The 25,460-nt window shown below is 42.5% G+C and overlaps 2 protein-coding genes across 12 annotated transcripts in view; one reads left to right on the top strand and one right to left on the bottom strand.

The window, feature by feature from the left end:
• The window catches only part of LOC140702826 (uncharacterized), a 72,081-nt gene that overhangs the window by 5,336 nt on the left and 41,285 nt on the right, over positions 1-25,460 (top strand). For 5 of the 8 annotated variants that reach the window (XR_013539416.1, XR_013539417.1, XR_013539418.1 and 2 more), the window contains exon 2: positions 1-25,460. This exon is cut by the window's left edge and continues 4,611 nt beyond it. Coding sequence is in view for 2 of the 8 variants with exons in the window: in XM_078382207.1 (XP_078238333.1) it covers positions 25,425-25,460 (36 nt within the window). In the remaining 6 variants the exon portion in view is untranslated. The other 3 variants (XM_072984178.2, XM_078382207.1, XR_013539420.1) reach the window with 2 other exon arrangements.
• CGN (cingulin) overlaps positions 1-25,460 on the bottom strand; it is a 57,988-nt gene that overhangs the window by 3,631 nt on the left and 28,897 nt on the right. For all 4 annotated transcript variants that reach the window (XM_078382202.1, XM_078382201.1, XM_072984170.2 and 1 more), the window contains 13 exons: positions 25,244-25,392; positions 21,735-21,876; positions 21,367-21,579; positions 19,394-19,600; positions 17,470-17,727; positions 16,276-16,446; positions 15,692-15,853; positions 10,824-10,913; positions 9,358-9,441; positions 2,437-2,555; positions 1,943-2,051; positions 1,246-1,409; positions 1-482 (listed from right to left, as the gene is read on the bottom strand). The exon at positions 1-482 is cut by the window's left edge and continues 3,631 nt beyond it. In XM_078382202.1, the coding sequence (XP_078238328.1) occupies positions 341-482; positions 1,246-1,409; positions 1,943-2,051; positions 2,437-2,555; positions 9,358-9,441; positions 10,824-10,913; positions 15,692-15,853; positions 16,276-16,446; positions 17,470-17,727; positions 19,394-19,600; positions 21,367-21,579; positions 21,735-21,876; positions 25,244-25,392 (2,010 nt within the window). In that variant the 3' untranslated portion in view covers positions 1-340. The remainder of the gene's footprint in view (positions 483-1,245; positions 1,410-1,942; positions 2,052-2,436; positions 2,556-9,357; positions 9,442-10,823; positions 10,914-15,691; positions 15,854-16,275; positions 16,447-17,469; positions 17,728-19,393; positions 19,601-21,366; positions 21,580-21,734; positions 21,877-25,243; positions 25,393-25,460) is intronic.

Below are 25,460 nucleotides of genomic sequence, written 5' to 3'. Positions count from 1 at the left end.
CATTCACCAGTACCCTGAGAATTAGATTAGGGGAAGCTAGGTGGGAGGAAAGGTTAAATATATATATATCTTTCATTTTACACTCAACCTCCCTCCCAGAGGCCTGCTCCCATTGCTCCTTTGCAAGTAAAAATCAAAATCTTTCCTTCCTATTGATAAAGAGGTCTGTTTTCTCTACAGGCATACAGCATGGTGTGGAGGTCCATCTGTCTTCTGGTTTCTTGCCAGAAGTTTACAGATGCAACAGTTTGCTGGATTTCAGTGTGTTAATTTGAAAGAGCTTTCAAGAGATAGCCGACAGACCATTCCTTTCCCTGCCATCAGACACAAGCAGAGGGTGCTAGCAAGAACTTGTCTGGAGGTTCCCCTCTGTCAACAGCGATGCAATGGAAGATGGGCCGTAAGCACTGTCAAACTCTTCATCTGAGCTCAAGTGGTCATCCTTCAAAGATGATTCAGCAGTGGAACGGGCTGCCTTGCGCCTGTATCAAAAGAAAAAGCAAACAAACATAAATTTGCATCCTGCTAGCAACATGGTAAGTGAGAACATTCTCTGCTTCCAACTACAGCCAGGAGTTACGAAAGGTAAGGATTATAACTTGTTGCTAGTCCTCTAGTTGGCTGCCACTTCATACTGGGGTTCCATTAAGCTTTCATGGCCAGTAACTTGCCAGCTTCAGACTCTTCTGCTTTGCTGGATCAGCCCAGGATCCTGTTCTGAATCGGTGGCCTCTCCCAATCACTTGAACAGAGCTCATAAAACTAGGCATCCAGTTTGCCCACAAATCCAATCTGCCAATCTGAGGTCTATCAGGCTGTCTTGGGCTTCCACCCTGAACCGTGCCAGTATGTCCAGTTATGAATTATGGAAACCAATTTCACGCAACAACTGGGAGGGGGAGGGGTGGGGGAGACTGGAGGACTGGGCTAAATGTCTTTACTCTCTCTCACACACCTACTGCAGAAAAGAGAGACTCTTAGGACAGCTTTAAGTCTAACATGTTCTGTTTGGCTTGTTTAATGGACTTGCAACCCTTTCATTACTCTGGTCTCCGACTTCTTTCTGTCACCATTAAAACTAACAGTGGTTAAGTTTCTTAAGTGACTTGGACAGAGGACTTGTACATTAAATGATGGGTCAGTGTGTTACACACACACCAAAGAGTACGTCAGCATCCTCCCCCCCCCCAGATATAGAAAAGGGGCATCTAAGTACACAAAGGGGAACAGCCCCTGGCTCCTTACCAGAGGTCCTTCTCCAGGGCCTTGACACGGCTCTGCAGCTGTTCATTGATCTCATGCTGCTCCTCCAGTTCCCGTTGGGCCTTTTTCCGTGCGGACTCCAGACGCTCAATCTCCTCCTCTGCCTCGTCCACTTGTCTCTTCAGCGCCTTCACCCGTAAGCTCAACTATGTAATTAAAAGGGAAGAGGTGCTAAGGTTTGCTTCCTGTTCGCTTTGGCTCCAGGAGGCCACCTAAGAAACTGCATAAATTGGAGGGGCCAGAGAAGACAGTGCAGGCCCAGTATTAGCTATTCTGACAGAAAGCAGCTCTCCAGAGTTTCAAGTACAGGACTTTCCCAGCCCTGCCTGGAAAAGCTAACGCGGACTGAACCTGGGATCTTCCCTGTGCAAATTCATTTCACCAATCCATTCTTGAAACCACAGTTTTCTTTTTGTGGGTTTTAATAATGTTTGAACTGCAGAGCTGGAAGGAACCCTGTGGACCATTGAGTCCAGCCCCACTCAAGGAGGCACAGTGGGAAACTGAACTCTCAGCCAGGGACCTAAGCCAGTGAGCTATCTTGAGTGCTTGAAGCATGCAACAGATACCTCCCCAAGATTACTGGTGCCATTTTCTTATGGATCTGGCTCTAATACTTCCCTCTGCTACATGTGGCAGGAGAAAAGAAGCCAATAATTCTGCTCCTTTTCCAACTCACCTGGTCTTTTTGGTCGTTGACATGTTGCCTCTCATCATCAATCTGGATGGTAAGCTCCTTTACCTTGCGCTCCAACTTGCGATTTGAGGACACCAGCATACTCTTCTCTCTGAAAAAAGGGGAGGGCATGCATCAAGGCTTATCTAGTTCAACTGGTGTGTTTCTCATGGCATCAGTACACAGTATAAAGGAGCCCATAAGATTGGCAACTTCCTGGGCCAGTTTTTGCTTGTCAGGGAAGGGAAGAGAAAGAGGACTGCGACAGCTGTAATAAAATTGACAGAGATTTGGGTCTGAGGCCTTGGCAAAATAATATGAACCCACAGAAACTTCAGATACATTGTTAACTCGAGTAGCACCTAAATAAAGGAGATTACTGATGGAACTCAAAATAGTAGGGTTCCGAATTGAACTAGAGAGAGGCTGAATGATTTTCAGCTGGTGCAACATAGAACCCCAGGTGTTCGCTTCCAGAGGAAGGTGAGGATATTTACCTCTCTTCAGCTTGGAGCTTGTCCTGAAGCTCTTGGATGTGTGACTCCAGTTGTGAGATGTTGGCACTTGGCTTCTGGAACCCTTCAAAGCTTGTGAGGCGGCTTTTGAGGTCTTTGTTCTGGAAAAGTTTTTAAAATATGATTGAAAATAAAAGAAGGGAGTGACAGCATATGATTGATGAAGAATATCTTTGTGACCCAGAAGGTTTTAAGAAAGAACTTCAGAAACCAAGCTTCCCTTAGAAAATTAAGCTTTTACTTGCTCTCATGGCTCCAGAAGGAACAGTTAAAAAGGAACATTTTCACAATAAAGTGTTGGGACTGAAATGCATCTCTAAGCTCAACCGCTCACCACCCTCTTCTCTTAAACTAGAATACTAATTATCAAGTGTCAGACAAAGCACATTTACTCTGGAACAATCCTGTTTCTCACATATTCACTCTGGCATTCAAAATAGGTTCTAGATGACTGCAAGATATGTTTATTTTTTAAAACTGAGCTAAATACCTTCTGAATTGATTTTTTAAAACAATATCTTCTGAATTGATTCTGTCAAGCAGTCCATTACATTTTTGATACAGGTACTAGAAAACCACGTAGTAGTTTCTCCTACCTTGAGGTATTTAATTTCTGTCCTACAAAGGAAAGGCTACCTCTTCTAAAATAGGTGAGAATGATTCCTCTATAATTCTATTAGGAAATAAGTGTTCTCCCTTTTATTCCCACAAAGGAACCAATGCCTGTTTGAAGATGGTGCCTCCTGTGTCATATGCATACATCACATAAAAAAACGAAGGAAGTGCATTTTCTTCTAAGCTATTTATTTCATTCATATACTGTACTGTACCCTGCTTCCTCCTCTTCTGTTGCTTGGAGCTTCACGTGCTGTCTTGAGTCATCAGAAACTATACATAATTAGCGAAGCAGCCTGACAAACACATACATTCTTGGAGGCCTCCATTCATTACAGGAGATTAGTGCTGGAATTTCTACAGTCTGGAGCCATTTCTTATACAAGTGATTTCATGAAGTCTTTGCACATCAGATGTATTTGGATGGAAGGAACAGCGCTGGATTAGATGGTGGGGTGTTGAGGAAAGATGCAGCCCCAAAAATGTTGAAGTGAAGCAGCCCGCCTGTCTCAGCCCACTAGCTACCCTCACTTGGTCTTCCTTGGCTAGACACTTGTTTTAAAAGCATTTCACCACAGACTTCAACTGAGTCAGCAACTTGCAGTTAAAAACAACTAGAATTATACACAACATGGTGTTATGTAATCTTCCAAACCAGGTGGAAAAAATCCATCTCCCCCTCACAACCTCATCAGCTTCTCAATAGGAAGTTTCATTAACTAAGTTATATAAGAGTAATTATGTCTCCATTGCAATGAAGTGTGGCCAAGCAAAACAGACAGAAAAAAATGTGCAGAGTTCCAAGACTGCTATAAACGGCTCCCACTGTTCAGACATGTTTTGGGCAGCAGCTGTAGTACAGAACCACAGATGGGAAAAAGAAGTTTCCAAGTGAGGAATGTCAAATTTATTTGCCTTGGCAGGAAGCTCAACACTCCTTCCACCAGATCCTTTAGAATTCTAGCATTTATTTTTACATGTATGTTTAAATCAGCCACAAATCTCTACAGTAGATCTTTCTATTATTAAAAACAACCAGCTGAACCCATTCCTGCAAAAACACGTGTGCTTTCCACGTAAAGAACAGAAAAGCAGAGAGAATGCTCCAAGTTAGCTGAGATGGCAAGATATTGGAAATTCACCCTATCCCAAAGTATTTGGGTATCACTCTGGATTAAACCATCATTTACAAAAACATTGTCTCCATATCAAACAAAGTTTCTGCCAAAAGTAAAGTACTTAGGCCATTGGCTGGTTCAGACTGAGATGCACACCCAGAAACAGGAAGAACAACTGCTTTGACCCAATGCTACTCTATAGCTGAATATACATGGTATAAATCAGTACATGCCAAACAAGTGGATGTAACTCTTAAAGAATCATCCAGATTATTACTTGCTGATTAAAACCTACCCCCATTGAAAAAAATCTATCTGACTGGCACTGATTCTCTGGAAGAACATTGAGAAGTGCTAGCAAATAATGAACAAAATAAGGTGATGCAGCACTAAACCTGTCCACTTCATGGACACCAACCACCTGGATGAAGGATGAAATCAAGGGAAAGCTTTCTGTATACCTCTGAAGTTCTAAATCTTAGCCAGAAGAGGCTAGGTTAAACCTATGGTTTAAAACACCTTGCCTAGTGGATTAATGCCAAAGAGGAAAAGATTCTGGCTGAACTATCTGGAAGCCACTTTATAGACTTCAAAGTGGAGTCAGAAGATCAAAGAATAAGTAGTATAGAGTTACTTAAGATACAGGACACATTTTCTGGGAATATGGAAAAATTTAATCAATGTAGAATTCATGTGCATGCAGTTTATGCCCTACCGCATGTCCTGAAAAAGATCTAGTAAATGACCAAGATAATGCTATTGAATGTAGCCCTTATCTGGTCAAAAATAATCTAATTATTATAATTTGAATGTTATTTGTATGTTATATAAATAATGTAATACTGATACAAATAATGAAAGAATCAGCCACAAAACTCATAGTGTGATATCCTTGAGCCAGTTGTTGTTTTCCAGCCTAATCTACCTTCAAGAATTGTTACAAAAATAGTGAAGGAACGGGATGGGAACTATGAATGCTACTATCTCCTTTCTGGAGCAAGGGCAGGCTCCAGAAAGTCTGAAAGGATCTAGTATGCCAGCCTTACTGAAGCACTAGTTGGTACCTGCACAAGAAAAAGGGAACTTAATGTATTAAATGCTAAATTATACCTGGGAAGTAAAACTGGAACTTTTATATAAAATAAAGGCAAAATTGGCAGAGGTGGAAGTGAAAGGAAGCCAAAAGAGCTAAGGAAAGGTGCTACACACCAAGGCTTACCAAGTGCCCAAACTGTCTGGTATCCAAGCCAAGTGTCATTGGTTTTTGTCTTGCCTTGGTTAATTACACAATGGGAACACAAACAGCTTGAGGAATCTTGGTCATTAGAAATGTTTCCTAGATTGCTTATCAAGTGGTGTGCAGTTGTGCCCTGTACAAGCCTGCATAAGGGTGACTTCACGCAAGAACCAAAAGCAGAGTTTGGGAACACTCCAGATCCCAAGTTGCCAGCAAATTGGGATTTTAAAAAATCTGCACAAATCTGCCTGGGTTACAAAGACAATGTAAGGGTCTCAGTGCAAAAGCTGGTCTGGTGCCTATCTCTTCACTGGGATTCATGGAAAGATACAAGAAAAGCTCTGCTGCATCAGACTAAAATCCTATCTGGTCAAGCCTCCTATTTTCAAAAGTAGCTATCTGGATATCTTTCTGAAGCCTCCAAACTCAACTCATCTCTGTTGACTGACTATCCATAGTGACAGGATTCTTTAGCTTCCAACCAGCTAGAAAGATCCCAGCTTGAGAAGCAGAAATAGGGCTGTCAAGGTGCTATGGTTGCAAATAAGTACTGTACTGGATGCAAAGTGCAATCGGAATCTTAGCTTCTGTTTTTTAAAATGGAAAGGTTCTAGTCTTAACTTGCTGCAACACTCTCAGAAGCCAGAGGTGGGCCTAATCAAGAGTTCCAATTGTCACAAGGTGCTATTTTTCACAGTTCCTTGACCTTCTCTTTACAATGAATTTCAATCAAATCTATAATTACTGCCCATTTTGCTCTCTAGCAAAGATCCAGAAGACAGAATCAAGTGTTCAACCATCTACATGTATTTAGAAGCCCAGCAGTATTCAGTGGGGCTTACTACAAGAGTAGCAGGCAGAGGACTTCAGCCTTAATGCAATATGTTATGGGACAGGATGTAACTTCTTCATAGTTGTGCTCACATGGCTGTGCTTCTGCTTATTTTAGCCCCAGCATCTGCTGAAACCTAAAACCTCTTTTGGAGCAGATAGATCCATTCAGCCTTGCTTTTCTCAGCCTGCCTCGTCCCATATGGACGTTATTTTCAGCCAAGGTCCAATCTATGTATTATAAATGGCCTTCTTGCTAGGAGCTTGAAACCCATTAGGTAAAGGTAAAGGTTCCCCTTGACATTTAGTCCAGTTTTGTCCGACTCAAGGGTGCGGTGCTCATCCCCGTCTCCAAGTCGTAGAGCTAGCGTTTGTCGGTAGACAGTTTCTGTGGTCATGTGGCCAATGCGACTAGACATGGAACGCCATTGCCTCAGATATGTATCATAACAGTCCATTGGTACCTATTTATCTACTTGCATTTGCATGCTTTCAAACTGCTAGGTTGGCAAGAGCTGGGACAAGCGACGGGAGCTCACTCTTGTGTGGATTCGATCTTACAACTGCTGGTCTTCTGACCTTGCAGCATGAGGCTTCTGTGGTTTAACCTGCAGTGCCACCACGTGCCTTGAAACTCATTAGTGTCCCAGAAAAGAGATTCAGACAGACTTCTGCAATGCAACAATCGTGCCTGTGAATGGAGTTAACAGAGTACAGTAAAGCAAACTCTGGCAGCTGTGGAATATTTATGCTGTGACAATGAAATGTCTTTCAGTACTTAAGGCATTCCATTTTCTAATCACAGTTTTGCCCTCAGAGAAAGTGTACAGCATTTGTATCTCTGCTTGAAATTCTTTGTTACTGCCTACTGGACGCCTCCTTAGAACAAGGTGGATTAAGCTTGTCATATATCATCATGAGGTCACCACTTTAGCCGATGCCATATGTAGTCCCTCTACCTCATCAGGGAGCTGCAGCCATTGCCTTTTGGCTGTGCCACATACCCCTTCTCTCACAGGAGCCATTAAAGAGAGCCAAAGAAATGTGTCAAGCAGCAAACAGGATATTCTTCTTTTGATCTGCATGCACAAATCATAAGGATCTTGGCAACTTGGAAAGTAAGGCCAGGATACATTTCACCCCTTACTTGTTGCCAGGTAAGCTCTTCAGAACTCTGTCTTGGATGTGTATCACAATAATCCATTTGCAAACAAAACAAAACCCAGGAAGAAAGGCAGGAAACTGCAGAGGCATACAGGAGCAGCCCTGGCAGTGAGTCATCCTAAAGGACAAAACCAGTTTTGCAGTCCTACCTCCAAAAGCAGAAAGAAGTTCTTACAAGTATGCATGTGCATATGCATGTGAGACCAAGAAAGCCTTAGGAAGTCTTAAGAAATTACAACAGGTCTGGAACACAGCAGGAGGAAAGTTCTGAAATGGTGTTTGTTGCTTGGATGATTTTACTCCATTAACTTGCTGTTTTTGCTGTCAGTTGCCAACCCTAGAGTGTTCGCAATGAACAGATACGCAGGGTATGTTGGACTTTGACCCCCATTCCACTTGTTTGGCAACATTTAGACATTTTCCCTAACTTGGTCATAGAAAGACTGATGCAGGCTTGCTCCCCTCCACCACGAAGCCTAAGCCACTGCTTTCCTTTTTCTTGCCTTCAAAAAACCTGGCTGTTGGATGGGACAATATGGAGACACAAGACTCACTTTTGTTTTCCCACCCTTTTAGACTAAGCCATCTTAATCTCCAGCCAGTTAATTAACTCCATGTATGTCTCCTTCCTAATCCAAATGCTTCTCAATTTGCTGACAACAGCTATCTTCTTCCCGTGTGTTTCCCACCACCACTCCCTTAAAAAAAATTCCATCTGAAGATATTATTTAGAATTGAGTCAAATCAGGGTTTCCTTTATGTTTCTAGTCCTGCCCTACCATTATAAGCTGAAAATATAGCCATTGCTTGCAGCTGGTTATTTGACTCATATGCAGCCATTGGTGGGACCGCTGCATGAGGTCACAGAATGTTCAGACGTGGCTATAAGAGAAGAGTGGCAGGTGCTAAATGCACAGCTTTGTGAAGCAGGCATGGACTGGCTAACTCACCAGAGGAAGAACCTCATACAGAACTGATGGCTTTAGCCATAATCTAATTTATTAGGAAATAGAACACGTGATATATATATATATTTTTTGCCACCACAGAGGCCAACACATTTACTGTAGAAAACATTTATGCTACACTACAACCGTTTTTAGCTGAACAGACTCTTGCCATTTTGAAAATATGTGCCTTTTTGGATAAAGAAAAGACTGGGACTTGAAACTGGAACTACTTTCCTGAATCCTTTCCTTCCCAGTAGGAACAGCAAATGAGCTTCTGGCAACTGCTTTTTGAGCATGGACTGAGATAAGCTAAAGACTATAGGAACAGATAGTAAAGATGCATCGTGGGAGAGCTCAGTACAAGCTTCTGTTGATGTCAACTCTGCACAGAGGCAAAATGAAAGAATCTTTGAGCAACACCATGGAGGGAGCTTCAGTGGAACCAATGCAGAAAACACCAAAGACAGGCGATCCAGCACCCTCCTAATACTTTGGATTGTGACTCCTACAATATCTGAGCAAGGGTTAGGTCAAATAAGTCTCAGGAGGATTGGAGTGCTAAACATATAAAGAGCACCAAATTGCTTAGCCCTAAAGATTTAAATTTTCCCATTGGGTATGCAGATTATGTGGAAGTTTCCATACTCCTTAAGAGATGTGCAACAAAACAACTCTAAACCAAGTCCCCATTTGTTGATCACAAAGAACCTGTTAGTCATATATCAGATGACTGCTGAACAAATTCTATTCATTTTGGGATTGAAAATAAAAGATTTTGGCATAAAATATGATCAGATATGAAGATGAAAATATGAATTCCCCATATATTTTTAACATAACTCTGGAAACCAACTTGCTTATCAGCCTCCATTTAGCATTAGCACTGCTAATGGGTAGTGACAAATCACAGAAATCAGGAATGTTCTAGCAGACTCTCGGGATTTCTGATGCAGCAAAAGACACCTGATCAAAAGTACTGCAGCATTACCTGTCTTTCCAGTGAGATTTTATCGCATTCCAAGTCCTGGCGAACAGAACGCTCTTGTAACAGCTCAGCCCGCAGTTGGTCAATCTGAAGGGAAAGAGAGTGAATGTAAACATGAGCCTAACCATCATCCCACAGGCCACGACTGAACAAGATCCCTATAAATCTTGCAAGCAGGACACAAAAACCTGATGATATCCACCCAGTTCCTAATACTTAAGGCTAAATTTCATCTGTCTATGAGGGTTTGCTTAACATGGTTTTTAATATAATACTTTATTGTTGTTTAGTTGTTAGTCATGTCCGACTCTTCGTGACCCCTATGGACCAGATCACACCAGGCCCTCCTGTCCTTCACTGCCTCCCGAAGTCGGGTCAAATTCATGTTGGTAGCTTCGATGACCCTGTCCAACCATCTCGTCCTCTGGTGTCCCCTTCTCCTCTTGCCTTCACACTTTCCCAACATCAGGGGCTTTTCCAGGGAGTCTTCTCTTCTATCAATGGCCAAAGTATTGGAGCCTCAGCTTCAGGATCTGTGCTTCCAGGGAGCACTCAGGGTTGATTTCCTTCAGAATGGATATGTTTGAACTCCTTGCAGTCCAGGGGACTCTCAAGAGTCTCCTTCAGCACCACAATTCAAAAGCATCAATTCTTCGGCAGTCAGCCTTCTTTATGGTCCAGCTCTTACTTCCATACATCACTACTGGAAAAACCATAGCTTTGACTATGCGGACCTTTGTCACAATATTTTATACCGTGCCTAAATTCTACTGATTTAATGGAAGTCAGCAGTTGGATTCCAGCTTGTATGTTTATGTAGTGCTTTTAAAAATGTATAGGACCGTTATAACACCTCCTGAAGGAAGACAACTTTGGACATAATGACAGTGATGCAGGAGTTCTTCCCAGGGAACTAATATGGCTTTGCAAGAGGAAGCTAAATATAGTTATTGATGGGTTTTGTGGAGAGTCAAGGTCAATCCTTAAAAGCCATAGGAAAGCACACATCTCTGTGACCCTTGCTAACACCTGCAAATTCTACAAGGTGTGATCTGGAGAGGATGCCAGTACCTATTTTGCACAAACAGAGCCAATTGACAAAAGTCCCTACGCCATCTCAGCATTTTTTTCCTAGTTGCAAATCAGATGCAAACCAGAAAGTCATATAATCTGCTGCAAGCTATATTGTAAAGCTGAATGTCCATCTATGCATATATATTTCTTTTATATATTAAAAGACACTGGGGCTAGGAAGTGAACCGAAGGCCTTTGTAGTGTCTGATAGCCATCTGCCAACAGGCATTAAGGACACCCCCATGCCTCATTCACTGCTCATCCACTTCCATGTGGTACCCAGATGACTTCTGTCAGAAGACACTTCAGGCCAGTACAGATATCAGTTGAAACAGCAGTTTCTCTGTCCACCCTCTGTGATTCTGCAAGTGGTAAAAAAGACTTCAGCTACTGACCTGGTCTCTTGTTCGGTTGATCCTCTCCGTCAACAGCTCTACAGTGTTCCTTTCCTCTTCAAGCTCCACTTCAAGGCGCTTTGATTTGTCCTGTAATGTCATCAGCAAGTTTATCAGATGCTTTTACACCCTGTCCTTCCAAGTAACTGAATTAGAAAACAGCAAGAAGTCATTGTCTTATACTAGCTGTAGAAAAGTTGCAGGATTATGTAGGACAATAAACCAGAGTCGGGCAAAGTGCATCCACACCCTAACCCTCCACTGGGCCATTTTTGCGGTTTCAGCCCTTGCCTGGTGTCCTTTGTTTCCCTGGCAGAAAAAGGGAAATTATGGATCTTGGCACTTTCCAAGATGGGCAATGAACCTTTTAAATAGGTCAAAGAATCTTCTCAAAAACTTCTCAAAACTAGAGATGGATCTGTGTTCCCTAGTTACAATTTTTGTGATATATGTAGCCACCAGAGGCTCCCACGAGCAGATAATTTGACTGCTAAAGGGGCCCACAAGGATAGGCAACCTGCTGCCTTAAAATGCTTTAAGCTATACCTGTCTCAGCACCAGCTAGCATGGTGACTGGTCAGGGACTCTGGGCATTATAGTCCAAACATACTAGAGGTCAATGTGTTTCCTATTTCTGCCAAAGAAACAGAACAGAACCCAAAAATCTCTGCAAAAAAAGAATAATTAAAATACATATATCACTGCTTGGGAGATAAAAGAAATCCTTGTAAGATATCAGTATATGAAAACAGGATTTGCAGTACCCAAAGGATGGCAAAAGCAAATTAGGATGTTTTTCGGTGAGAAGAGTACAGGAAGGAAATATATTACCTCCCTTTACCATAATGATCCTTTCATATAACCAAAGCAACACAAGAATACAGTAGGGAGTTAATGAAAAACAACGCTGCCCCCTGCTGTTGGAGAGAGGTTTTTTTTGCCAATTCTGTGTACTGCTGCAAGGATGGCTGCAGAAATTGACCACAAAGACACAAATGGGACTTTGCCTGCTCTTAAGTCAATGACTGCAAGAACCCTTCTCTTTTTTACCACGAGACAAGCATTCACTTGTTAATGGTAGTCCCAGCTTGCTTTAGCACTACATTTTCTATTCTGAAATTTTCAAGAGTATGCTGAGTACTCTATCCAGCTATGTACAGTAGGATATACGTTAGCCGTGGGTCTCAAGACCTTCCCTTCACCTTTCTTTCCCTTTCTCTATCGTTTAAGAGAATAAGACAAGTCTGGACGAAAGTAGGAAAAACTACTGGGTGAGTCATGTATAATCTAAACCAAATCCGTTATGAAAACAGATTTAAGGAACTCACTTTGGTGGACAGAGTGCCTGAAGAACTATGGATGGAGGATCATATCACTGTACGGGAGGCAGCAACAAAAACCATCCCAAAGAAAAGGAAATGCAAGAAAGCAAAGTGGCTGTCCAACGAGGCCTTACAAATAGAGAAGAGAAGGAAAACAAAATACAATGGAGATAGGGAAATGTATTCTCGAAGGCTTTCACGGCCAGGATCTGAGGGTTGTTGTGGGTCTTTCGGGATCTTTCGCCATGTTCTGGAGGTCGTTCTTCCGAACGTTTCGCCAGTCTCTGTGGCTGGCATCTTCAGAGGACAGGAGTCAGAACTCTGCCTGTGCTCTGGTGCAGTTTGTTTGGATAGTTGAGTATTTATAGCTGTGGGATCGGCTTTTGTCCTTTTCAGGAGATGGATGATTATGGTGATCAGGGTGTTTTTTGTTGTGGGTGTATTGTTGTGGTAAGGAGGAGAGATTATTTGTCATTGTGATTGATGGGTGTCGTTAGCTGGTCTTTTCTGTGCAGTGATCACTGGTACTTGTGGCTGGGTAGAGTATGTCTACCTTTTGCAGGCTGTATTTTTCAGTGCTGGGAACCAGGCTTTGTTGAGTTTTAAACTTTCTTTTTTGTTGAGGCTGTGCTAGTGTTTGTAGATTTCAATGGCTTCCCAGTACAGTCTAACATAATGAGTGTTAGTTTTGTCCAGTACTTCTGTGTTTTGAAATAGAGTTTCATATCCAGCTTGTTTTAGGGCATGTTTAGCTACTGCAGATTTTTCCGGTTTTTTTAGTCTGCTCTCCAAACAAACTGCACCAGAGCACAGAGAGAGTTCTGACCCCTGCCCTCTGAAGATGCCAGCCACAGAGACTGGCGAAACGTTCGGAAGAACAATCTTCAGAACACGGCCAAAGAGCCCGAAAAACACAAAACAACCATGAAATAGGGAAAGTTACAGAAAATGGAATGCAGACTTCCAAAGAATATTGAGGAGAGACAAGAAGGCCTTCTTAAATGAACAGTGCAAAGATACAGAGGAAAGGAATAGAAAGGGAAAAAACAGATCTGTTCAAGAAAATTGTAGGTGTTAAAGCAACATTTTGTGCAAAGATGGACATGATAAAGGACAAAAATGGTAGGGACCTAACAGAAGCAGAAGACATCAAGAAGAGGTGGCAAGAATACATAGAGGAATTATACCAGAAAGATGTGGATGTCCCGGACAAACCAGATACTGTGGTTGCTGACCTTGAGCCAGACATCCTGGAGAGTGAAGTCAAGTGGGCCTTAGAAAGCCTGACTAACATCAAGCCCAGTGGAGGGGATCGCATTCCAGTTGAACTATTTACAGTCTTAAAAGATGATGCTGTTAAGGCGCTACACTCAATATGCCAGCAAGTTTGGAAAACTCAGTAATGGCCAGAAGATTGGAAAAGATCAGTCTACTTCCCAGTCCCAAAGAAGGGCAGTGCCAAAGAATGCCGTAAGTACCATATAATTGCACTCATTTCACACGCTAGCAAGCTTATGCTCAAAATAGACCGAGAACTCCCAGAAGTACAAGCTGGATTCTGAAGGGGCAGAGGAACTAGAAACCAAATTGCTAACAAGGCCTGGATTATGGAGAAAGCCAGAGAGTTCCAGAAAAACATCTACTTCTGCTTCATTGACTACACAAAAGCCTTGGACTGTGTCAATCCCAACAAACTATGGCAAGTCTTTAAAGAAATGGGAGTACCTGACCACCTTATCTATCTCCTGAGAAATCGATATGTGGGACAGGAAGCAACAGTTAGAACTGGATATGGAACAAGTGATTGGTTCAAAATTGGGAAAGGAGTACGACAAGGCTGTATATTGTCTCCCTGCTTATTTAACTTAAATGCAGAATACATCATGCAAAAGGCAGGACTGGACGAATCCCAAGCCGGAATTAAGATTGCCGGAAGAAAGATCAACAACCTCAGATATGCAGATGATACCACTCTGATGCTCTGATGGCTGAAAGTGAGGAGGAATGAAAGAACCTCTTAATGAGGGTGAAAGAGGAGAGCGCAAAAAATTGGTCTGAACCTGAACATTAAAAAAAAAAAAAAACAAGATCATGGCTACTGGTCCCATCACCTCCTGGCAAATAGAAGGAGATGATATGGAGGCCGTGACAGACTTTACTTTATTGGGCTCCATGATCACTGCAGATGGTGACAGCAGCTATGAAATTAAAAGGCACCTGCTTCTTGGGAGGAAAGCAATGACAAACCTAGTCAGCATCTTAAAAAGCAGAGACATCACCTTGCCGACAAAGGTTCGCATAGTCAAAGCTATGATTTTTCCAGTAGTGATGTATGGAAATGAGAGTTGGACTATAAAGAAGGCTGACTGTCGAAGAATTGATGCTTTTGAATTGTGGTGCTGGAGGAGATTCTTGAGAATCCCCTGGACTGCAAGGAGATCAAACCTATCCATTCTGAAGGAAATCAACCCTGAGTGCTCACTGGAAGGACAGATCCTGAAGCTGAGGCTCCAATACTTTGGCCATTGATGAGAAGAGAAGACTCCCTGGAAAAGCCCCTGATGTTGGGAAAGTGTGAAGGCAAGAGGAGAAGGGGACGCCAGAGGACAAGATGGTTGGACAGTGTCACCGAAGCAACCAACATGAATTTGACCCAACTCCGGGAGGCAGTGGAAGACAGGATGGCCTGGCATGGTCTGGTCCATGGGGTCACAAAGAGTTGGACACAACAACTAAACAAAAACAACAAGAGAAGTGCTATTGCTGTTGCACAGTTGCCTGACTGCTCATCAATATATTTTCCTCCTGAAATGTGTTTCTAGCTGTAAATGGCCCATTTCAATACAAATGGAGTCCCGCAATAGAGAAGTATCACATACAGTCCTTTGGGACTGACCATCAGAAAGTGAAAGGGCCTATCGTTAAGTACAAACTGAAGCAAAAAATGGCAGGCCCAGTGGAAATATGTGGGGCCTCAGGGCAACTCCCTCTAGGATCAAAGGAGGACATAGCATCAATATGTTCTTACAATGCCAACGTACTGTTGTCCCAGGGCAATATGAAAATTAAACTGGGGATAAGACATATGAAAGCAACTGCAACACCTCTAACACTCACAACCAGTTTATGGTCTGACAAAGAAGTCCAGAAGAAATTGCTGATCTTATAAATTTTTCAGACATGGAGTTGGCTCTGATTGGGAACAGAGGAAATACCTATCTGGAAACAGGAAGTGGAGACAGAGGTTGCTAACGCCTAACCAGTTAATCACCCAAATCCCATCAGTCAAAACCAGGATTCTCTTGATTGGTATTCAGTGTTGGAAGAAGTATGGAAGCCATTATTATTATGGGCATTTGAACGTCATTGGGGATTGGCTACATAGCAGCAGGTTTTCGGCTGGTCTTTGCCATTGGCCATCTTATTTGCTTAGCACTTCCAAGACAAAAGAAGAAACCAAAAGAACCCAAATCGAAGGTCACTCAGGAATCTGTATAGTGAGAAAAGCCAGATGGAAAGAAAAAAAGGATGGGGAAAAACACGAACCTCCAGTGCCTTGATTTGCCGGGATCGATCATCCTGAGACCGCCGCTTGGACTCCATCTCCTGTTCCAGGCTGTGAAGGCGCTGCGCCAGCAGTTCCTTGTCCAGTACGGCATTCTCACGCTCAGCCTGGCTGTCCTGGAGGGCCTGCTTGAGCCGCATTACCTTGGAGGAAAAGAAGCAGAGGCAGTTACATGAGCAGAATAGGCCTCTTGAAGGATTCAGGACCAGACATCCAAGGTTTACTCTGATACCATCTGTCCATTTACCACAATATGACTAAGAAATGGTATTTTGGAAACTCAACCTTTTCTTGGGGGCGGGAAGACTGTAACTCCAGATAGCATGTTTTAATCCTTTTCACCACTTGTTGCCCTTTACACGTTCAAACCATAAACAGTGTCAGGCTGCTAGCCCATCTAAGTCTGGCCTTGTCCAAGCTCTCATAGCGCCCACTTGTTCCAAAATCCCATATATTTATTTGTTGTTATTTATCTACTATTTCTCCAATTCGTCTCTCTGTGGATTAAAAACCAGAAGTGCTATAGAACTGAGAAAGAGAATGACACACTGTCTCTCTCCCTTACCTCATCCTGCAGCCTTCCCAAATTATACTGCATCTTCTCCACTTCAGCATTTCGATCTTTCGCCTGTTTTTGAGAGTCTGTGATCTCCCTGCGGGATCTCTCTTTATACTCCTCCAGTTGTGACTGCAATTCGGATAGAGAGTTGTGGGACTCTTGGGACATCTGGTCCAGCTTAAAGAAGAAGGGGAAATCTGGATTAATTACAAGGCAGTTTTGAACCATGTCTTTTTTTTTTTTTTTTTTTTTTTTTTTTTTTTTTTTTTTTTTTTGCATCCCAGTTCCCATCAGTGGTTGTGCTTCAAGGAAGACAGCCTACTGTTACTTCATGTCAGGGACCAAAAGATAGCTAAGGAAGCTCTCTTCAGTTACCTGAGATATTTATCATTTTCCTTTGTTCTTAAAACTTTCTGGCACCATCAACCTTTTATATTTAATTGGATTTGTATAGGAAGAATTCATAAAAGAAAATGAAGGATTGTTGGGGATGAAGTGGTATATCTTGCGGTACAAGCCAAACTGAATGCTGAGCATTCCTTTCTGCACCACAGGCCCACTGCATGACCTTGACCGAGTCACCCATTCTGACCTTTCAGTCCAAGGGCCAAATTCAAGCCTTGAAGAAGGTTTGAGAGCTTGCATTCCAGTAGCAAGCTGGGCCAAAGGCAAAAAGGTAGGACCAAAAATACCAGCAGATTGGACCTTCAAGTTGTTACTGCCAGCAGCTGTGTCTTAAAAAGAGGCGTATCAGTCTTCTAGGATGGGAAGGAACCTGTACAAAACACAGGAATCCACCAAAAGATGTCACCTGGGAAAGCTTGGAGGGCCAAACCAGAACACCAGAAGAACCATATCCAGACCTATTAGGTTTTCCTCCAAAAGCATGTGAATGCGAGTAGATAAATAGGTACCACCATGGTGGGAAGGTAACGGCGTTCCATGTCTAGTCGCGCTGGCCACGTTTGTCTAGGGACAAACGCTGACTCTATGGCTTGGAGACTGGGATGAGCACTGTGTCTTAGAGTCGAACATGACTGGACTAAATGTCAAGGGGAACCTGTACCTTTTCCTGTGGCTTAGAGAGTGTTAAAACCTTGGAAGATGCAGGTTTAAAGTCTCCATCATGGAAAGAAGGGGTATAAATTTAATGAAATAAGTAAATGTTTGAAATAAATCCGGGTCCATCCCAGAGCCTACCTCTTTTGTGAGTTTTGTAATGCTCTTGTCCAGAAGCCGCTTCTCCTCTTCCAGCTCACTCTTGGCTCTCTTGAGCTGCTCTTTCTGCTTCACCTCTTCATGATACAACGTACTTAGGTCCTGATGCTCCCTTGAGAGCTTGCTAAGACTTCTCTGGGCCTCCTCCAGTCGGCTCTCCAGCGATCGTTTCGTCAGCAGCAACTCCTGCTCTTGCTCGGTAGCATCCCCCAAAGAGTCTTCCATCTGCCTACGTTCAGCCTAGGAGCACAAACAAAACCAGAGGACAAGAAGAATATATGTCACAAAGGAAGTTGTGACAGCTCTTCAAGACAAATGTCATTATTTGTGTTTCAGATAAAACAATACACACACTACAGTATGCGTTACAGTGTACAGATGGAAAAGTCTCTTCCCTATTAACTATTAACTATTAACATCTTCTGCCTTGTTTATGAAGGATCATGCCAGCAATCTTCCTAGCAGACAGTTTATAATGCAGTCAAACCAAGTTGTCATTTTGGAGTTTGAGTATCCTACATTTCGACCATGCAAGCACAGAAAGAGGCCAATGATTCAGGATCTGGTCAGTCTTCATATTTAGAATCAGATATATTCTTCTAGCCTTGAAGATCCCCAAATAAGCATGGAAATATTAACAGGATACCAGAGTTATATATCTGGTTTAAAAACTTTCTGAACCAGGTCTGACCTAGAAGCAAGAAGTATTTTGCTCACTCATCATCAAAGGATTTTAGGATCCAAAATTTGGAGAAATCTTTGCCAAGTATGCAAGGCCTATTTGTCAGTCTAATCAAAAGTTTACTTTAGCTGGGAAGACTGTTAAAGGAGAGATTATCCTATTACCTTCTCTTGCAGAATCCATTGTTGCCAAGAAACCAAAAAACTGATGATAGCACTATTAGAGAAGTGCAACTCCAAACAGGACAATAGCTAGCTAAGGAACTGAAGATGCTTCTACTAGGTCATCCTCCAGCTAAGACACAGAAGTGCTGATCAGCAGAAAGCACTGTCCTGAATAAGATTCTGCTTCTTTTGTAATTTGCATTTTCTCTGAATTTTTGAAGGGAAAGTAGTTGACCAAAGAAGTGTCAAGAAGAGGAAAAGCTATTTCAGATTTAGCCATTAGAAACCAACAGAGCACCCCTCTATATCAACTTTTCCAGCCTAGTGCTCGCCAGATGAAGTAAACTGCAGCTTCCAACATTTTCACCCTTCAAAGGCATACTGGCTACTGATGATTGGGGTTGTAATCCAACACTTCTGGATGGTACCCAAGTATGGTCTATTTTAAAAATGTGTCTGAAGTCCTTCTGTGGCAGTTTGAGTACCAGAATTTGCTGCTGTCATTTTGTTTTCTCTGTATTTGAGTTATCCAAAAGCTGCCTTGTATGATTACCAGAGCATCGTGTTGTTATAACAGTGTCCATTTACATGTTGTTTAACAGAATGCCCTGAAGGCAGTGTTAACTTTGATTCACACTGAGGGAGTGACAGAGGGGATAGCAACATCACAAAAAGGAAAATAATATGAATTTTTGATAAGTTGAGAGAATATGTTGGCCAGGGAGCCATTTAGATTTCTCAGCATGCCTGGATTAATGGACATACAACATTTAAATAATTTAAAATAAAAACAAAGACATAGAAGAATAATTCCCATATTCTAGGAATCTCTATGCATAACTGCACTGTCTCTGGAACTAAATGCCCCTTAACACTACTAAACAAAATGGCCTTATTCTCAGCAGGGCCTAGAATCTGAAATTCTGTCTCCAGTCCCCCCCCCCTTCATCTACTGTATCTAACAACATTTAGGATCTACTTGGTGCCACAGTATTAAAACGAAAAGGCCTATGAGTGAAAAAGAATCAGGGGAACTGGTATTTTTTCTGCCATAGAGTACCTCCAGCTTGGCAATTTTTTCCTTCAGCCTTGCCTCTGTGCCCTGCCAGTTGTCAGCAAAGTGCCAATACTCTTTGAGCTGTGTCTCCAGGCCCAGGATCTTTCGTCGGAGGTCATCATTCTCTTCTTGCGTCTCTCTCAATGTGGACTCTACAGCTTTTTTTGTTTGCTCAGTTGCCTCTTTCTCACTCTCCAAGGCAGCCTTTACCTGAAAAAGTGAATGGGAGAGAGGGAGAAAAAAGAAGAGAGAAAAGAAAGAAAAAAAGTCATGTGGATTATGCTACTGTACAAGCCCTGCCTTTTAAAGCCCTCAGGTTACTAGTCCTCAAAGTTTTAAACATAACATTTTGTATCTTGCTAAATGTTGGAAAATTTGGTCTAGGAGACATAAATGAAGCAAGAGAATGGCTCATAGAGTTCTGCGAAGCCAACAATCTCTTATTGCAAATACATCGTTCAAATAACCAAAGAGATGACTATAGACATGGGCATAACATCCTCGTGATCAATATCATAACCAAATAAACTATGCAGTCGGAAGCAGGAGATGGAGAAAACAAGGCAAAACAAGACCAGGAGAGGTTGTGGTATTGATTATGAACTGTTAATAGCCAACATTAGGGTAAAGCTGAAAAAGAATACGAGAAGAATCATGATGCCAAAATATGAAGTCCACATAAAGAACAACTTTGAAATACAAAACTGAATTGACTGTGAACCCAAAGAACTGTGGAGCAATAGAGATATTGCCAGGGAAGAAAGCAAAAAGAAAATTTGTGTAGTAAAAAGAAAAGAAAAACCTTGATGGAAACACTTAAAATTGCAAAGGACAGATGAGGAATGTTGAAAGACAAGCAGGGATGTTCTATGTAGAAGGGACAAAAGTATAACAGATTCCTTTGAAGAGGAAGCCTATGATGAAGAACTTGCACTTCTAGAAAGTGAAATAAAAGGTGCTCTGAAAGCATTAGGAAGAAATAAATCACCAGGGATAGATGGAAGACTGATGGAACTGTTTTAAGCTACAGAGAATGAAACTGCAAAAATTCTAACAAGAATATGTTAGTAGGCATCCCTCAGTCTCGAGGGACTATGGTAACGTGCTCTGAATACGAGACCTCGAAGAGGTCCATATCATATGGAAAGCTGGACTACATTCAGATGAAGGACTGAAAATTGGTAGAAGAAGCATCAAGATACACAGGTGACACCATCTTACTGGCAGAAAGCAGCAATTACATGAAATGACTATTAGGGAAAGTGAAAGAAGAAAGTGCCAAAGCAAAACTGTATCTGAACATGAAGACAAAAATCACGACTAAAGAAGAACTGCATAGCTTTGATATTAACAATGATATTAACAATGAAGAAATTGAAATAGAGATTTCTTTGATCCTTGGTTCAGTCATCAGTTCTAATGGAGACAGTCAAGAAATCAGAAGACTGAGGCGAGGAAGGGCAGCGATGAAGAAACTACAAAAAATAAGGTGTAAGAATGTGTCACTGGAGACTAAGACCAAGATCATCCACATTCTTGTATATCCCATCACCATGTATGGGTGTGAAAGCTGGACACTTAAGACAGCTGACAGGAAAGAATTTTTATTTTTTTTTAAAATGTGCTGAAGGAGAGCTTTGCGGATGCCCTGGACTGCCAGTAAGACAAAAAAGTGGGTTCTCGATCAAATCAAACCTGTATTATCTCTCGAGGAAAAAATGCTGAAGCTGAGGTGGTTCTACTTATGATCTTTTTCAAGATTCTCTGGAAAAGATAATGCTAGGAAAAAGGTGGAAGGCAGCAGGAAAAGAGGAACACCAAATGCAAGATAGACTGACTCCCCAAAGGAAGCCATAGGCTTGAGTCTGCAGGAGCTGTGCAAAGCTGTTGAGAGCAGGACATTTTGGAAAATAGCTCTCTGCAAGTTAAATGTCCATCAGGGACATTCCAAGACATCCAGACTGCCAAATCCTTGCCTTAAACGTGTCCTCATAATCCTTCCTGAGCTGTTTCAGGTCCTGCTGGAATTGCTGCTTCAACTCTTCCACCTCTTGGTCATGACTGTCCCCCTCATCTTTCAACGCGTCCTTCAATGCAACCAGCTCCCTCTCCCGCTGACGGAGCAGCTCATCCTGGGTCTGCTTTTCCAACGTCAACTCCCTCAGCTGTTCTCGAGCCTCACGCAGCTCCTGCCAGGAAGAATAGGACTACTAGTTAACAAGATACTCCAAGAAACAAAGCCAAACTGGTTCTTTATCCTTGTTCAGGATGTCTGAAGCCACCACATACAACCTACTTCACTTTCACAGCTGAGCAAAGGAACGTATCTGAGAGCTGGACACACCTTCCTAAGGGTACTAGCTTCTCCAGCATCTCCAGTGCCACTTCGGGCTTGTTCCACTTCCTGCCTCATTGCAGTAAAGCGCTCACGCATCTCCCTCAGTTCTTCTTCAAAATCTTCACGTTCCACCTTCACCTGCATCAGCCTAAAGGAAGAAAAGAGGAGATGGGGGGGGGGAAGAGCAGTTAATTAATCTGTCATTCAGTTGTGGGACCTCAGAGTGTGTAGGAAAAACTAGATTAGTTCTGGTGGGTGAAAGAGAAGCTGCTGTTGAAGGGTTGCCACTTTCAGGAAAGTCCAAGAAATGGGAATTGGTCAGGGAAAGTCAGGGAAACTGGTCTGAAGTCAGGGAAAGTCAAGGAAATTGTGATTAAAATATATTCAAGCAGTGGATTTTTGACCTGCTGCTGTAAGAGCATGATTTGCTTTTGTGGCAACTGGGATAAGAAGTAGCAGAATATAAGTAAAACTTAATGATGCCCTTTCCCAGCTCCACCCCCCTAGCAGCCAGCCTAATGTGTTTGTTGAGCTCTGTCCCAGCATGGTTTCCAAGGTCTGCCTGTAGCATTTGCAAAGCAAGGCTAGTTTAAATGTTTAGCAAGATACAAACTTTAAACGTCTAACTATCTTCATCCCTACCTGCTAGTACTGCATTTAACTTACATATAAAGATACAGTAAGCATGTTTTGGGGTCAAGGTTATGTATGGAATGGAGGTTTTGTCTCCTGCTAAACCCAGCACACAGGGATCGCAGAACCCTCTGTGCTGCAAGGTGAGAAGACCAGCAGACGTAAAATCAAATCCACGCGATGGAGTGAGCTCCCATCGCTTGTCCCAGCTGCTGCCAACTTAGCAGTTCGAAAGCATGTAAATGTGAGTAGATAAATAGGTACCACCACGGTGGGAAGGTAACAGTGTTCCGTGTCTAATTGCACTGGCCATGTGACCACGGAAACTGCCTACAGAAAAATGCTAGCTCTACAGCTTGAAGACAGGGATGAGCACCATGCCCTAGAGTCGGACACGACTGGACTAAATGTCAAGGGGAACTCTTACCTTTTACCTTTAAACCCACCACAGAGTTGCAAATGAGTTTTTCTGCTGTTGGATTTCACAGTCAGCTAACACTTTCTACTCTGCACCATGCAAAGTAAATTTTTCAAATGTGATTGCTTGTTCCTGCTAGAGTTTACAGAGTACCAGCTCTATCACCCTCGTCCCTGACTTCTCACATGCATAAAGGTTGCAAATGAGGGTTGCCTGCTTCTCTATATTGTAGAAATGATCTGCAAGCGTTTAAACTCCTCCTTTGTGAAACTTCCGAGCTTTGTAAAGTTCCTGCTTGCCAGAAAACAGATCAGCTAACATCTTGGTGTCAGGCACGTGGTTCTTTGTACAGCTTTATCTTAAACCACATTTTAAAGATGGCTTCTAAGAGGACAGTTTTTAATATACAGTGGCTGGATTTCAAACTTCATCCTGTCTTCGTTTCGCAGCTATCAACAGTTGCTAGAGACAAATGCAAAGGTTATTGTAAAGTGCTACAAAAATTTTGAACTAAGTAATATGGGGCATTTCACATGCTAGCAAGATTATGCTCAAAATCCTACAAGGTAGGCTTCAGCAGTACGTGGACCGAGAACTCCCGGAAGTACAAGCTGGATTCTGAAGGGGCAGAGGAACTAGAGACCAAATTGCTAACAAGGCCTGGATTATGGAGAAAGCCAGAGAGCTCCAGAAAAACATCTACTTCTGCTTCATTGACTACGCAAAAGCCTTTGACTGTGTGGACCACAGCAAAGTATGGCAAGTCTTTAAAGAAATTGGAGTGCCTGACCACCTTAGCTATCTCCTGAGAAATCTATATGTGGGACAGAAAGCAACAGTGAGAACTGGATATGGAACAGTTGGTTGGTTCAAAATTGGGAAAGGAGTACAACAAGGCTGTACTGTATACTGTGTTCCCTGCATATTTAACATATGCAGAATACATCATGCGAAAGGTTGGACTGGATGAATCCCAAACCGGAATTAAGATTGCCAGAAGAAATATCAACAACCTCAGATATGCAGATGATACCACTCTAATGGCAGAAAGTGAGGAGGAATGAAAGAACCTCTTAATGAGGGTGAAAGAGGAGAGCGCAAAAATATTGGTCTGAAGCTGAACATTAAAAAAAAAAAAAACAAGATCATGGCTACTGGTCCCATCACCTCCTGGCAAATAGAAGGAGATGATATGGAGGCCGTGACAGACTTTACTTTATTGGGCTCCATGATCACTGCAGAGGGTGACAGCAGCTATGAAATTAAAAGACACCTGCTTCTTGGGAGGAAAGCGATGACAAACCTAGACAGCATCTTAAAAAGCAGAGATATCACCGTGCCGACAAAGGTCTGCATAGTCAAAGTTATGGTTTTTCCAGCAGCGATGTATGGAGGTGAGAGCTGGACCATAAAGAAGGCTGACCTCCAAAGAATTGATACTTTTGAATTGTGGTGCTGGAAGAGACTCTTGAGAGTTCCCTGGACTGCAAGGAGATCAAATGTATCCATTTTGAAGGAAATCAACCCTGAGTGCTCACTGGAAGGACAGATCCTGAAGCTGAGGCTCCAATATTTTGGCCATCTCATGAGAAGAGAAGACTCCCTGGAAAAGCCCCTAATGTTGGGAATGTGTGAGGGCAAGAAGAGAAGGGGACAACAGAGGATGAGATGGTTTGACAGTATCATCGATGTGACCAACATGAATTTAACCCAACTCCAGGAGGCAGCGGAAGAGAGGACGGCGTGGCGTGCTCTGGTCCATGGGGTCACAAAGAGTCGGACACGACTTAACAACTAAACAACAAAAAGAAGTAATATGGGAATTAGAGCTGTGGAGTCTCATGAACAAGGATCATTGCATTGGAAGAACCTGAAAATTAAATCAAGTAAGCAATCCATCGCAATATGTTTAAGTTCAAATGCAAGTACAAGTTGAGATAGTAAAACAAGAGAGGGTGAAGAGACAACCCCTGTGAAAACTGGAAAACATTATCAGGGTGATGGAATAGGCATATTCAGTTAATAAGTCAAATTTTGAGAACTTGCATGAAGAAACTGTTTGTCAACATCCGATATATCATGCTGTCTTGAACTGTGGAGGACTTGCATCTATTGTAATTGATATGAATCTGTTGCAGTCAGTCAGGCATGCTGACGCACGCTACACAGATGGAGGCTAAACCCCATAAGCAACAAGAAGACATTCAGAAGAAAGAAGAAATTTGAGGGACAAATTAAATATCTTGGAAATGCCAAAGATAGACTGAGAGAAGAAGCCAAAATAGAAGAGGAAACAATGAGAATAGCGCTTGATTCACACAGTGTGCGAGTAGGAACGGGAGAGTAATTTTCTAGACTACAACTGTCAGAATCCACTGTCTGGCAGAGAGGGGAGGGATTTTTGCAAGTTATAGTAAAATATTTGCTTTCCCGAAGCGCTGTAGGTGGACAGAGAATGTCTTACTCTTGCTTGGTGTTTCGCAGCTCTTCTTTGTTCCTCTGGAACATCTCTTTCCAGTGTGCTGTCTCCTCACTGCTCTCCTGCAGCTCCCGCTGGAGGTTTCGCACCACAGAGTTAATCTTCTGCCTCTCAGCCTCCAAGCTGGCCTGATCCTGGACAAAGACAAAACAACTTGCAAGTTCAGATGGGGAAGAAACATTCCAAGATACATGCACTCAAG

The sequence above is a fragment of the Pogona vitticeps genome, chromosome 15, assembly GCF_051106095.1.
Source record: "Pogona vitticeps strain Pit_001003342236 chromosome 15, PviZW2.1, whole genome shotgun sequence".
NCBI classification, from domain to species: domain Eukaryota; kingdom Metazoa; phylum Chordata; class Lepidosauria; order Squamata; family Agamidae; genus Pogona; species Pogona vitticeps.
This window is presented reverse-complemented; position numbering and strand designations above follow the sequence as displayed.